At 44.4% G+C, this 14315-nt stretch overlaps 1 protein-coding gene across 3 annotated transcripts in view; it reads right to left on the bottom strand.

Annotated features, from left to right (window-relative positions):
* The window catches only part of CHD7 (chromodomain helicase DNA binding protein 7), a 128330-nt gene that overhangs the window by 71623 nt on the left and 42392 nt on the right, over window positions 1-14315 (bottom strand). For all 3 annotated transcript variants that reach the window (XM_027561043.1, XM_027561045.1, XM_027561042.1), the window contains exon 3: window positions 547-688. In XM_027561043.1, the coding sequence (XP_027416844.1) occupies window positions 547-688 (142 nt within the window). The remainder of the gene's footprint in view (window positions 1-546; window positions 689-14315) is intronic.

The following is a 14315-nucleotide window of genomic DNA, read 5'->3' as shown; positions in this document are numbered from 1 at the left end:
ACACTGTCCAAAAGTCAGGAGAACCTAACACTGGACAATTGTGCAGAGCTGCCATCCAGAAAGTCACTCAGTTGGTTCACAGAAACTTTAGTATTACACAAACACATCTCGACTCTGACCGTCGGATGTCAGAAACCTTAAGATGAGGTACAGATTACATCTTCAACTTTGTTCTGCAATATAATTGACAGGGAACCAAACTTAGGAGAAATTTAGAAATGTGGATGAAGCTCTTAATGAACCAATGTATTAAGAATACATTAACACTAACATATACATAAACATCAAAAGATACCTTCACAGAAATAAATGTAAAGAGCCTGTTTTATTTATCATAGAGTCAAAGATGGCAAAAACATGAAGTCAGGAGTTTAATTTCGGGCAGGCCGCCCAGATCTCATCACAATGGATATAATGTTCCAGACAACAAAAACCCATCTTTACAGCAGCTCTATAACAAAGACAGGTAGGTCCAGTGCACTTGATATGCAGCTACAGTTACCCACGCTCAACAACCATGGCTCAGGATCAGAATAAAGGTATTACCTGAACACCTGGGTCTTCGTCGTCTTCGGGAGGAGGGGATGGTGGGGGCGTTTTGTCCAAGTCTGAATTTTCAGAACCTTCTGTTTTTCCCTTGTTGACCTTTTTCTTCAAAGCACTTGCTTCTGCATCAGGTTTCTTGTTACTAGAATTCAAAGTGGATCACTTAGTGTTCACTTTTTCATGAGGTGTCCACACGCCCCATGCCTCTGTTTCCCACACAAACATCCCCGAAGTATCAATAACCGTGGATAAATCAATGCATGTTGGCCATCGAGAGTTACAGTACTTACTCTCAATTAATTTTTACAGCAAAACCCCATACCCATGACCTTCGGCAAATATCTGACCTAATTAAAAAGCAACGGCATGCAAAAACTGCTAATAGTCACACAGAGTACATTTGTTCATCGAGACAATGAACAGTCTCTGCGAATACAGCAAGCCCTGATGAAAAATCAGATTAAGAAGTTGTTTTGCTATCAAGTTTTTAAGGCACCAGACTATGTTTTTAAAACTTTCAAGGAAAGCTAGAACATAATGATCATTTCTTCGTATCTCCTGCGGATAGCTTTAAATACTCCTAAGTCCTTTTCTTGACCAGTAGTATTGCATGTCCTCTTTTACATCATTCAGCTACATTTTAATCCAAGTTATAATCTTTTAAAATATAACAAAATATATAACAATTTCCTCTTCTACACAGTTTTATTTAATGCTGTGTTCTTAAGTAAATATAAGCTTTATTTTGGTGCTAGGCGTTTTTTTTAAGGTGTCACAATAGCCTGTTTTTCAAAAGCTAGGTCTCCAAAATACAAAAACATAGCAGAATGACCCCAATAATTCAAGTTCACGATCCATAGCATGTTTCCATCAAAGGTTAACAGGATTTGAATGTTACCAAAGTCAAAAGACAAGAATGAACTGTAAGAAAAAGAAAAAAAAGATTTTAAATTTAAGTCTAACATCACGTTTAGAACCTTTATTTGCCATTCTTTTAGAATGCACTCTGAGTGCCACCTTTCACAGCAATTTCCAAACCAGCCTCAAGGTTTCCTAACATTGTTTATTATCATTTATTATCCAACATTTAAAACAATCCAACCTCAGTAACTATTACTTTTTACCACTGAAAACAAAAGATACATTTCAAAAACCTTTAAAAAGTTTGAACTTGTAAATTCCTAAAAAAAATATGCTGCCAGAATGCATTAAGTAGCATTTCTGTTTCAGTCCCAACTATTACAAAAGGAAAAGAGGCCAGGATACCTACATGCTTTAATTTCAGTAAAGCACATGTCATGTAAAATATTTCAAAAGTATGTGTTAATATAATTGCACACCTAAAAGGGATTTTTGTAACGAATAAATAAGATATTTGATAATACTAAAGTAGTCATTTTCAAATCCTCAGAGCTTGTTTTTTATTTTGTGGTGTTAATATCTTAGCCTAGTAAATAGCCACATAAGGAAAAAACTTACAACGATTCAAGATTATAGCAAACAGCAGTTAGGTTTACAGACTTATTTTTAATTAAAAAAAAAAAAAAGGCAGTGTCCTAAAAACTTTAGGCCCCCGAAAGATCCACAGAAAGCATAATATTTTTTAAATTAAAAAAAAAAATCCATACAAGAGTTCCTCATCCAACTATCCCAGTGTTTATGCTACACATGGACAGCAGTCTCCCCTACTATGAGGCTCCATTCCCAGCATTTATTTCCGCTCTAACTGCCACAAATTATACAATACTACAGCTGAACGCTGGGCCCCTTTCCTTTCATCTGCACGCCAAGAGCAATCAGATTACCCTGGTAACCAGCGGTCACATGACCAGCACCTGCTCTTTTGGCTGGATGCCACTGACTAAAGCCATCTGCTTCCCTCAATCAGCTTTCAAACATTCTCAACACCTGCGCTGCAGTGTTTTGTGGTTTCTTTTATCAAATCAGTGCAAAACTGCTTCCAAAACTTTACATATTTCTCAAATTTGTTTAATCAGAGGTAGGCCTGTCACAGAGTTGAACAGCTGCCAGGTAAAGCAAGTTGGCGGCTTGTCCTCTGCCCGTGCCCTCTCCACCCTGGAGTGCAGGACACCATTTGATTTAGTGGGGTTACTGCACCCAGGGTGAACCATCCTCCAGGAGAGAAAGGCTCGCTGTCCCGGAGCCTGCTGGAGCCCAGGTCTGAGGAGATGTCAATCTGCCGAAGAAGAGACGTGCGCATGCTTTTCCATCTGTCCTTGGCTGGGGACGCGCCCCATGGAAGCTCTGAGACCACCCGAGGTTGGACAGGACCCCTCCAAGCGCATGGACAGATCGCCAGCAGCACAGGGAAGTGCCCACCCCAGCTCCGATGACTGGAGGATTTCTAATCTCAGTAGATCCTGTGTTGTTCATGCTGCTCAGAGGCAGCTAAGCGTTTCCTTGCTAACATCTTCTCATGACATCAACATATAAACCAGGAACACACGAAGAAGTCAAATGCTACAAAGTCTTCATGTCACCCCAACACACGACAATCGAGGACCAGATTGCCTTTGCCACTATTTTGCAGTAAGCTCACTTGGACTTTCAACTGTTACATTAAAACTGCTTTGCCCCCAAAAAACCAGAATCAGAATTTTTTTTTCCCCAGCCAATGAGGGTAATCAGAGCACTGATTTCAGACAGCCCTCAGTTCACGTTCCAACTTTGTCACTTCTAACCTGTCTGTGATCCTGGATACATCTTTAAATTTCCCTATGTCTTTCCCTGAGCTTCAGTTTACTCATCTACGAAATGAGGTTACTAATTACACCCTGCTCCAAGACTTGATCTTTCCAGCGCCTGGCACCCACGGCTGAGAACTGTTCTCTGACTGTGGCAGAATAAGCAGAGGACACTTAAGGACAAGCCACACCACATTGTGACCGCTTCATCTAAGCCACTCGAAGAGAAGGAACATCCCGTATCAACAGAGCTCAACACCAGCTCAAAGGACAAACGAGCAGACCAGCCCAGCAGCCACTGCTATAGTATAGACACATATCACATCCCACCGTGACTATCACAACACCCAGACTGCTGGAAAAAGGACACAAATCCCAGGGCCACAGCCGGGACTCAGATGTGTGAGGTTCAAAACTGATCTTTCGTGATGTCAAAACCAAAACATACACATTCCTCTTCCAAGTTATAATCCAGAGAGTTTGAGCGCATGGAGAGGGCAGCTCTTCTGGTAGGGGAGAAGGGAATGGTATTAACAAGGATGTTACACCCCTTGACCAGACACTATGAGGTGGGGGAAGAGACCCCTGGGCTACTTGGCGCAGATCTACAACCTTACGGCGCCTCCAACAGCTGCAGTGCTGGCCTTGGCCCGGTGCCCCATCAGCAAGGATGGTGAGGAAAACTGGGCTGCATGGGGTCCCCCTGAGTGGCCTCCATGGAGAAGCCACATCTGTCCTCAGGCCTACCCTAGACCAGCTCTGCCCACCTCCTTCCCCGAGCTCTGAGCTGTGGTCCTGCCACCTGAACAATACCTGCAAACCCATCCTCCGGGCACCACCAGGGCAGCTGGCTCACAGGCAAACCTGACCGAGTCATTCTGCTGAAGTCCAGTCCCACATGTATTGACGTCTGAGATTCTGCACGCAGCTTTTACAGTTGGCGATGTCAACTTTCTTTTTCTACACTTTCCCACATCCTAAACCCCCCATCCTCCACCCTATGGATACACAGAAGCACTTTTGAAATCATACACATGTCTCCTCAACCTCCACTGCCCCTCGCTTACTCATCCACAAGGCTCAGGTGGACATCACTCACTCAGAGAACCATTTTCTGGCCACCAGAGTCTGGATTAGTCAGATCGCACACCCTCTACATGCCACACGACACATCCCACACACAAGGGATATTTAAAACACAACCCTGGGGGCTAACATGACTGCAATGCAGGGAAACCGAGGCACTATGTGGGTATGTTTTTCTCCAAATATCCTGTAAGCTCGAGAAGGAGCTGTGTCTTATTTATCTCTGTACTCCTCATGTCTGGTCAGGTGAGGTTAGCTGAGTGATTTAACTAAACAGTAAAAGTAATAGGGAAAACAACAAACACCTACTCAGTCCGGACTATTTGCAGTTCAAGCTCTCTGGTTGCCAACGCATTTACGATAACCCCACACAGATTCTATCTTTACGAAGCTCAGTAAAGAGAGGCTAAAGTACTGCCGAAATAGAGTGAAACCTAGCAATGCCTCAAACCCTGTACATCTTTATACTTCCCCTCTGTACTCACACAAGTTCTTTCATTTCCTGATCCTTATCGCCCATCATTACTGGTGTGGCCGAGATGTAGGGCCGCCCCTTCGTCAAGTTGGGCGGGCCCCTGTATTCTTGGAAAGGGGACTTCTTTCTGGGGATGCTGCTGGCGATTGGCAGGGCCACTGTCCCTCCACCAGCTTTACTCACATGTCACGTTTCACCATGAGAGGCAGGTCATGGTGGTGGGCAGAAGGAAGTGCTCAGGGTCGATGCCTGAGTGACACTTTGGTCACCTTGACAGACTGAGCTCTAAAGTTCTGTTCCCCGCCCCATGTGATCAAAGCCTGTACCACCCTGATGAGAACTCCGAGAAACAAGTGGTAGGTTCAGAGAGGAGGGATTTACAAAAGAGGATCAGCCCCTCAGAAGGATGGTATTCAGCATGTGGCTGTAAGAGTTCACAGCCATGGGCCAAGGGATGGTCCCTGGAAAGGGGCTGGACACATAAATCCCAGCTCAGATCAGCACATGAACAATGAAGACTGTCTTTGGTGAGAAACAGTACAGGTTTTTTAAACAAAACTTTTATGCAAAGGACCAGGACTTATAGGAAAGCCAGCTAGCTGCCCTGGTTTGTTACAGAGTGTAAACATCGATTAACATTAGCCTAAGGATCCAAGTCCTCCAAGGAAAGAAAGTTTGAAAAGGAACAATATTGTGGAACCAAATGGGATCAGAGGAAGACAGTCAGCTAGTGAAGCGGCTGAACAGCAGCAGGGATTCACCACACAGACCCTCAGACAGGACACGCTGGCAAAGGTTCTCCTCACACTGGGAAAAATCAACCATGAGGTTTGTGAACATTAAACAGGCCTGTTTTCAGGAAATCAAGCCAAAGTGTCACACTACTACTGTCTTTTAGGAGAACAAAGAGTATTGAAACATATCCTTATATTTTACAGACTCAAAAGGCTTTTCCGTAAGAAACCGAATGTCATAGATGAGAAGTGAGCAATGTTCGTGGCACAGGAAGTGTGTGACTTGTCATGATTCAGAAAGATCATATATGATACAATCCCTGAGCCACTAGGGTTGCAGGCTCAAGGCTGCTGGGAGGAAAGTGTCTGGCCTCTCAGCTTCACGTTTTCCTCTGAGTTTTTAAACAATAAAAAAGAAAATTAAAAGATAAAGAGGAAAACTAAAAAAGGCAAGATAAAGGACTGAAAGTTCAAAAGGATCAATGAGGGCAACATAAAATATGATGTATCATGAAGTAAGGCCAACTCAATAAAATAAAAATGTTAAACTCCTAAGATGTTTAAAATTTTTTAATTTAATAGCTAAACTGGGATGTGATAAAAATGCAAGTGACAGAATAAATTAATGAGGTTAAGCGTGAAGACAAATTCTGCACGACAGACAAGAAAACCATACATCACCACTTTCATAAGAAGGCAATCAGGGTTCCCTGGACCAAGGGCTCAGTGGCGGTCAGCAGCCAGTCCAAATGCTTGAGACTCCCCCCCAAGGAGAGTACCAGGGTGGGATGGGAGGACTGGAGCAAGGACCCCTTTGCCCACAACCTCCCAGCAATCGGCCCTCAGGTGCTGAGCCACCCCTGACTACTCCTCAATGCCACCCACAAATTCTTCATCCCATGCTCCTGTTTGAGAAAGAGAAAGTTAGGAGAGCTGAGACATGAACGAGAGAGGGAATTAGAAAAAGGAATTCTGTTTTACTTCTGAACAACAAACTTCAATGACAATCATAAACTTTTTTAAGTTATTGATTACTTATTAACTTATTACTTTAAGTAGCTTTTAGAGCATCAACTACCCTCTAAGTACCTTAACTGTGCTAAATTTCTAGAAAAGGAATAGCAAAGAAGGATGGGAAAGATACAGAAACCTAACCTGCTTTCATTTAAAATGTCTATTTCAGACTCAATACCACTCACCCTCATATCTTACTACCAAACTGTAACAGTCGAAGCAGATACACGCTCAGCCTAGTAAGCAGCCATCCCAGGACCCGCCTGGCTCCAGAGCCCAGGTTCTGGGGAAAACCTCTCCTGGTGAATATCTTCTGTTACTTGGACTCATCCCTGGGCAGGTTCCAATAACATCAGAACTCTGCCCTAAGGAGGGGCTTCCCTGGTGGCTCAGATGGTTAAGAATCTGCCTGCAATGCAGGAGACCCGTCCTGGGTCAGGAAGACCCCCTGAAGAAGGCAATGGCTACCTACTCCAGTATCCTTACCTGGAGAATCCCATGGACTGAGAAGCCTGGTGGGCTATAGTCCATGGGGTCGCAAAGAGTTGGACACAACTGAGTAACTAACACTGCACTGTCCTGAGGAGAGCTCCACCTGACCATTTTATAAAGAAGAATGTTGAAAAAAAAAAAAGAAATGAAACAGAAAGTACAGCAGAAAGTCCTCCTGAAAGAGCTAAACCCGTTTTTAATGTTGAATAGATTCTAGGTGTTGGGGGAAAAAAAAAGACATCAAGCAGTCACAAATTATCACCAAAAGACTAAAGGCTATTGAATTTTATGGACTGAATCAATAAGGGCTTCCCTGGTGGCTCAGTTAGTAAAGAGATCGCCTGCAAGGCAGAAGACCCAGGTTCGATCCCTGGGTCAGCAATATCCCCTGGAGAAGGAAATGGCAACCCACTCCAGTATTCTTGCCTGGTAATAATCCCACGGACAGAAGAGCCTGGCGGGCTATAATTCATGGGGTTGCAAAGAGTCAGACACAACTGAGGGACTAAACCACCATCAGAAGTAAGACGGAAGCAAAGTCTAGTAAGCTAACGTGTCATCGGATCCCAGAAGCTCAGCAAACATCAGCATCAGCCTGCGGCTCTGCCTGGCACTGAGATACAGCGGAAAGGATTGGGCATACCACCCATCATACAACAAGGGCAGAAAGCAGGCCTTTCACTGCCCTTCTACCATGGGATAGTCTTCCAAGAGCCAAACAGCAGGGCCGATATTTGGCACCTTGTGCCAAATCCTAAGATGCTTGTCTGTTTCATGAGCAGCATTACCACGACCAGGACGGGGACAGTGTGGGTGGTGGTAGCAGCCAGAGCCCAACTCCCCAGATTTAAGAGCATCTTCTTTGATGCGCCAGGGTGGCTAAAATCAACCCGGGAGATGGGCAGCCCACTCTCGATGTAACTGGGTGAGGTCCAGAGGTGGAGAATTTGGCTCAGTAAATTTAAGGCCCATGAGGAAAAAAAAATAAATCTCACCACCCACCCAGACAGGAGAGGCAGAACTCCCACGACATTACACTGTTCCTACAGGAATCAGGGTACACGTAAAATTAGTCATCTAATGGAAGTTCAAGGGTGTTGTTTTTCTAAAATTAAAAGACAGAGAGTGAGAAACAGAGAAAGCAGTGTCTTTTTTCTTAATCCTGTATCCTCCAGCTCCCTATTCAACAGTGAGAGCTCAGTCACACGGGCATCTATGGGGAGGAGAGCTGATGCAAAGACTGGCCTCTCACGTGCCTGATGCTCTCACAGTGGCCGCTGGGCAGAAAACAACTAGCAGGGAGAGCTTTACATATCACGTGATTACATATCTGCATTAGTACAAAACTTCATACTTCTCAAGAACGTTTTCATAACCATAGAAACCTTTTAACGATAATTTTGGCGCTAGTGGTAAAGAACCCGCCTGCCAATGCAGGAGACTTAAGAGATACCAAGTTTGATCCCTGGGTTGGAAAGAGCTTCTGGAGGAGGAAAAGGCAACACACTCCGGAATTCCCGCCTGGAGAATACCCACGGACAGAGGAGCCTGGAGGGCTACAGTCCATGGGGTCGCCAAGAGTCTGACACGACTGAAGCGACTTAGCATGCACGCGTGATTCCTCCTGCTCCTCATCTTCCAACTCCGACGTCACCACCATGTCTCCTATGCTCCACCCTAAAACCCCACTTAGAAAAGACTTCAAAGGAATGCATCCCCAGGAAAACCACCCTTCACAGCCATCCCTCTGCCTTCTAGGGCCTCCTCACCTCTCCTCTGATGGGTGCAGTGGGACCTACTTCACCTCCCCCACACAGACCACAATGCCAGCAGGCCTCCACTCTGAATTCCGCTGCAGCTCCCTGGACAGTCAGGGCCAAACCCCCAGCAGGCCCAGTGCGGTCCATGCCTGCACCAGCTCAGAGCATGAGTCAGTGGAACTTCTGTTAAGGGTCAGTGTTGCAGGGCCTCCCCTGTCCCCAGGAAGTGTAAACGGACTGAGGTACTGTCAGACGTCTGTCTGTACTGAAAAGCAGCTGACCACTCTCCCTCCCTGCTTGTCTTCATTTAAGATAAACCAGAAGGGGGAAATGTCCTAATGTGGCCTGTCACTGGCACAGGAAAGGCTCCCAGATGGTTCTACTGAAGGAAAGAAGGATTTGGGATTAAGGAGACCCCATGGACATGTTTGCTCTCTTCTCACTTCTGAGTCCTTTTGGCTTCCCAGGAGGCCTTACTTGCCTGCCAATGCAGGAGACATGAGATATGGGTTTGATATCTGGGTCGGAAAGATCCCCTGGAGGAGGAAATGGCAACCCATTCCAGTATTCTTGTCTGGAGAATCCCATGGACAGAGGAGCCTGGCCGGCTACAGTCCATGGGGTTGCAAAGAGTCGGGCATGACTGAGCGACTGAGCACATACATGGCCCGTTTATCAAAGAGAAGACAATCTTTGAGATCAGCAGGTAAGGGGGTACCTGGCTACACCCCTGGCCCAGAGCTTGGATGTACTGACCAGGAGCAGACAGTGCAGGCCCGTGGGCAGGCAGATGGCATGACATTCATGAGAAGTTCTCAATCCTCACCAACACCGAAGGGCTCAACAGCCCCTTTGTGACCACATGCTAGAGAAACCTGTACACACTTGAGGCACAGCATCTAAAACACCTAATTCCGTCTGTACAACTATTCAGTGTCTTAGGTCAAAACCAAGTCACAGTATGTGAGTAGAAGAACAAATAAATAGAAGAAGAAGAGCTGCTGGCTTAATTCAGTTTATCTGATGGGGAGATACCTATTGAGGAAATCTGTACTTATTAGTAAAATGAGTTTAATTGCTTGTTTTTGTGTGCGAGTAATTTTATATGTTTAAGAGCACATTATAAAATATGTATTAGTTGGTTGAAACACACCACCACTGGGCTTGCTGACTGAATGACTGAATAAAAGTATTTCTCAGGTAAATGCTGCTACTCTCTAGGATCATAATTGAGAAGACAGTATCTTAAAAACTACAGTTGTTAGAAGAAAGTCACAACATAAATTTTAATCAAAGTGTGGTATGCAAAAAAATACACTTTACCTGTTTACTTAATATATCTTTCTAAAACAAGAACAGTATGGTTGCTTTCCACTTTAAAATATCTTCACTCTTAATTGAGAAGTAGCATTTTTAGCTTCCTACTAACTTTAATACTTGGTGGTGGAGTGAGGGGGAGCGGGGGCAAGGAGTCAGATGAATTCCTAGAAACTGCACCAGAAGTGAATCTCCATGGCTTCTTTGAACTGAAGCTTCAACAGTCAAGTCACACTCTTTGGCCAAGTTCCCTTCTTTATGTACATTCAAAGAATCTTTATATAGCTAAATGCACCACTAAATCCTTCAAAGTCATTCAAAGGAAGCACTTCCTCCAAATTCTCTCATTGCACAAGGCCAGGCACACACAACAGAAAACACATTGAAGGGAAGGCCACAGATCCTCCAATTTCAGCGTCGTGACCCCTTCCGTATGCAAAAAAGTATCCTTTCCAAGCCACAAATGTCTTAGCCCTTATTTTCAATATTAACTGACAACATTAGAAGGCTATAAAGACACCTGGAGAGCTCACAGGAAAAACATGTGGAAAAATATATATTTAAGGTAAAATGGAAAGGGGGAAAAAAGATATAGCTCTAATTAGAAAAGAGGAATATGGCCCGTACTTTTTTTTTCCTATCATTAAGATATTAAGTGACTCTTTCTGAAATGCTGACACCTTTTTCTGTTTCACTACCGTTCTATTATGCAGGGTTTCCCTGATGACTCAGCAGTAAAAGAATATGCCTGCAATGCAGGAGACGCAGTTTCGATCCCTGGGTCGGGAAGATCCCCTGGAGAAGGAAGTGACAACCCATTCCAGTATTTTGCCTGGGAAATCTCATGAATAGAGGAGCCCAACGGGCTAAATTCCATGAGGTTGCAAAGAGTCAGACATGACGACCAAATAGCGACCACCACCATTATATGTAACAGCTCCTGGACAGTTGTTTTAGGTTCTCCTGCATAGGCAAGACAGATTCAATCATATGTTGTTGCCAAAAGGGCCAGTTTGCTGGGAATGGCCACAAATTTAAACCTCAACAGACTCAAAGGAACGAAGTGGGATGATAGGTTGAGAGAATGAAGCCGTGGAAGCACACAGGAAAACTGGTCCCACTGAAGACAACCATCCGTTCTCACGTGCTATGTTAGCACGAGTGTGTCAATGACGCAAAGCCCGTTCTCTGCTGCCTGGACACAATGCAGACCGCTAACGGGTCACTGCTGTCACCAGATGCTCAGAGCCTGAGTTTGTTACCAGAAATCTTGTGAGTGACCCAGTAGAGAGGCCAAACGGGAGAGATGTGAGCAGTTCTACAGTAACTGTTTCCTTCCATTTCTGTTTATCCCTTCTGTTCCAGCCCTCTGTAGGAGAATTATTTTCTGTATAAACAAATTCATCAAGTTAACTTATTCAAGGATGGAAATAACTGGTATCACATAACGTTCTGCAAAACAAAATTGCCACTGCTGTATTCCAGGGCTTACAGCAACCTGCTCCAGCAATTCAACCCCAGCACTGACATAACCCAAACCTCCCATTACCTTCATCACTGCATATTCAATTTACATAATTATTCTGCTATGCTATTCAGAATTTACATGCAGTTGTGTGCAATCTGCTTATCCTTGCTTGGGGGACACTTTTTCCTTCCTAGCCTTAAACGAGACCACAACTCGAGTGTGTCTGTTCACCTGACCAGCAGAAACACTGCAGCTCAGCAAAACAATGGGTTGGCTTGTTAATTAAGCCAATGACAATCTCTGTTCGGTTACCATATTCTCAGACAGCCACGCTCATCAGACCATCAACAACAGGAAAACCTCTCTCAGGCACGTCCTCACCACACTTCATCCTAAGTCGGCAAGTGGCCAGTTAAGAAGTCAAGTCACTGGGACCAGCAAAGGCACCACCGACGATCTTGGTGGCCCTCCTGGTGGCCGCCCATACCTCCAGGGCATGGCCCTCCCCACTGGCAATCTCCAGACACTACAGAAGGGCCCCCCCATCAGTTACTGTCACACCACTTGGGGGAGAACAACTGTCACCTATGGCAGCCATTGACAGAAACTACTAGTCACAAGAAGAAAAAAAAAATACTAAGCTTTCTTCTTGGGAGAAGATAATCACACACCTTCCTCCTGCTAAAAGCGTGTGACTCTAGGGCACGGCTGCCACTCAGTCTCAACCATGCTGACCTCTCCCCACACACGGACACACACATCAGGCTGCGTGGCCAAGGCCACAGACGAGCATCACCGAAGGGTCTTCTGAGGATAAAGGCAGAGTCTGTACCTGCACCACGGAGGTGGGGGAGGGGCCTGGAAAGACTGAATTTGATGCTCCAAGCTCCTAAAGGTTGTTTATGGCAACTAGGGATATTTCAACAAGTTTCACTGTTAAAACAGGATAATTTAGTACCTTCCCCAACCTTGGAGAAGGAAACAGCAACCCACTTCAATAATCTTGCCAGAAACATCCCATGGACAGAGGAGCCTGGCAGGCTACAGTCCACGGGTTCGCAAGAGAGTAGGACATGACTTAGCAACTAAACAATGTATCCTACATGGCCTAAGGATGTGCTAAAGTCCATTTTTAAAGACAGGGTCCGTCTGAGGTAGATTGAGAGCTTCAAAGAATACAGCTGGGAATTGATGACCAGTATCCAAGATACAGTGGGGTTTTTACATCAATTATTACCACTAGGTAATAAACTCAAAACACTAAGATAAAAATTGAAGACAGATATATTTTGAGGCTAGTTTTGGTGATATATTTTCTGAATTCCAGAAAACTTCTTGAGACTATACACTCTTTCACATTTTAAGTTAAAAAAAAAAAATCATTCTTTTTAGATTTTGCAGAAATAAAGCACATGCCTCTTCCTACCAAAAGCACAACACTCAGATTTAAGCAACTGTGTATTTTTAAAACCTCCTTCATAAATCAGACCGAAATTCTAACAGCATCCTCTTGGCTCACATCCCTGTCTTAACACAGTATCTGCAAATAGTAAGCCCCCAATAAAATATTTCCTAAGTAAATGAAAACGAAACTTATAATGGATTGTGAGTTTAGAAGAGTGTTCGTATGGAGAGAAAAAATAAAGGCTTTCAATTAAGAAACCGTTACCGAGGCATCAAAGAATGCTCGTAAGTAAATGCAAACATCAAGTTACCTATTAGACCCAATTACTGAATATATGGTTCTCCGTATCTACAAGGAAGTGGGCCCAGGATCCCAGCATATACCAGAATCCGAGGATACTCAAGTCCCTTGTGGAGGGCCAACTGTAACTCAGTTATTTGGGCACCATATAAAGTACTGACAACAAAAGGTTTTCTTTTAATTACTATGATTCAAATTTTCAAAACACTACAGAATAATGCATTGGGTTGTTTAGATATTTTCAGTGGGAAGTTGAAAATCCCAGTTTGTCCTTCAGCTTTGCAGCATCTCTCCAGCCACAGAAACCAGACCCTCTTTGTGTTCCTGCTCTTGATACACAGGATCGCCCACAAGCCCAAGGCTGCCTGGCCCGTAACCTCGCAATGAGGGGATCCAGCGCTATCAACCTCAGGGCTGACTACACATGAGCGCCACACACGTGCACATTCACACGTGGGGGGTTATGGGGGGTGCGTGCTTTCTACACGAGTTTTGCAAACAGGTTCGGAGTAACCAAGTCTGACCATACTTCCATCTGGAAACTATATTTTATAACATGAGCCATATTCTGAAAAATAGATTCAGATGTTTGGAACTGGTTCAGAACAGTTGTAAGAAATGTTCAGTACAAATGAAAAAAATTAGTCTTCAATGTCTTTTCCTCTCAGTTTTTCTTACTGAATAAATATGCCTCCTGGGGGGTCAGAGAGTCGGTGGGGGAAGTACGGAGGGGAAGGAGGGCATGTAGGAGGTTTTTCCCCTAGAACCTAAACTACATGGTCTTATCCAAGGCATATCTAATGGGTAACTGCTCTTTGATTTGTCCCACGTCGCCCGCTAGGATCTCTACCCTGCCCCTGGAAGGCTCACTCTGCCTGCCAAATGGGGAGAATTAATTCTCCTGTTTCAACTTCTGGGAAGCAGGACTGAAAAGCCTGCTGAAATATAGTGACTCCCCTGGCTTCTATAATCCTTCTTACCCGGTTTGGCATTGCCGCTGAAAATGAGGTTGG

Source organism: Bos indicus x Bos taurus, chromosome 14 (genome assembly GCF_003369695.1).
Source record: "Bos indicus x Bos taurus breed Angus x Brahman F1 hybrid chromosome 14, Bos_hybrid_MaternalHap_v2.0, whole genome shotgun sequence".
NCBI lineage: Eukaryota > Metazoa > Chordata > Mammalia > Artiodactyla > Bovidae > Bos > Bos indicus x Bos taurus.
The sequence above is the reverse complement of the archived record's forward strand: the minus strand, read 5'-3'. Positions and strand labels throughout refer to the sequence as shown.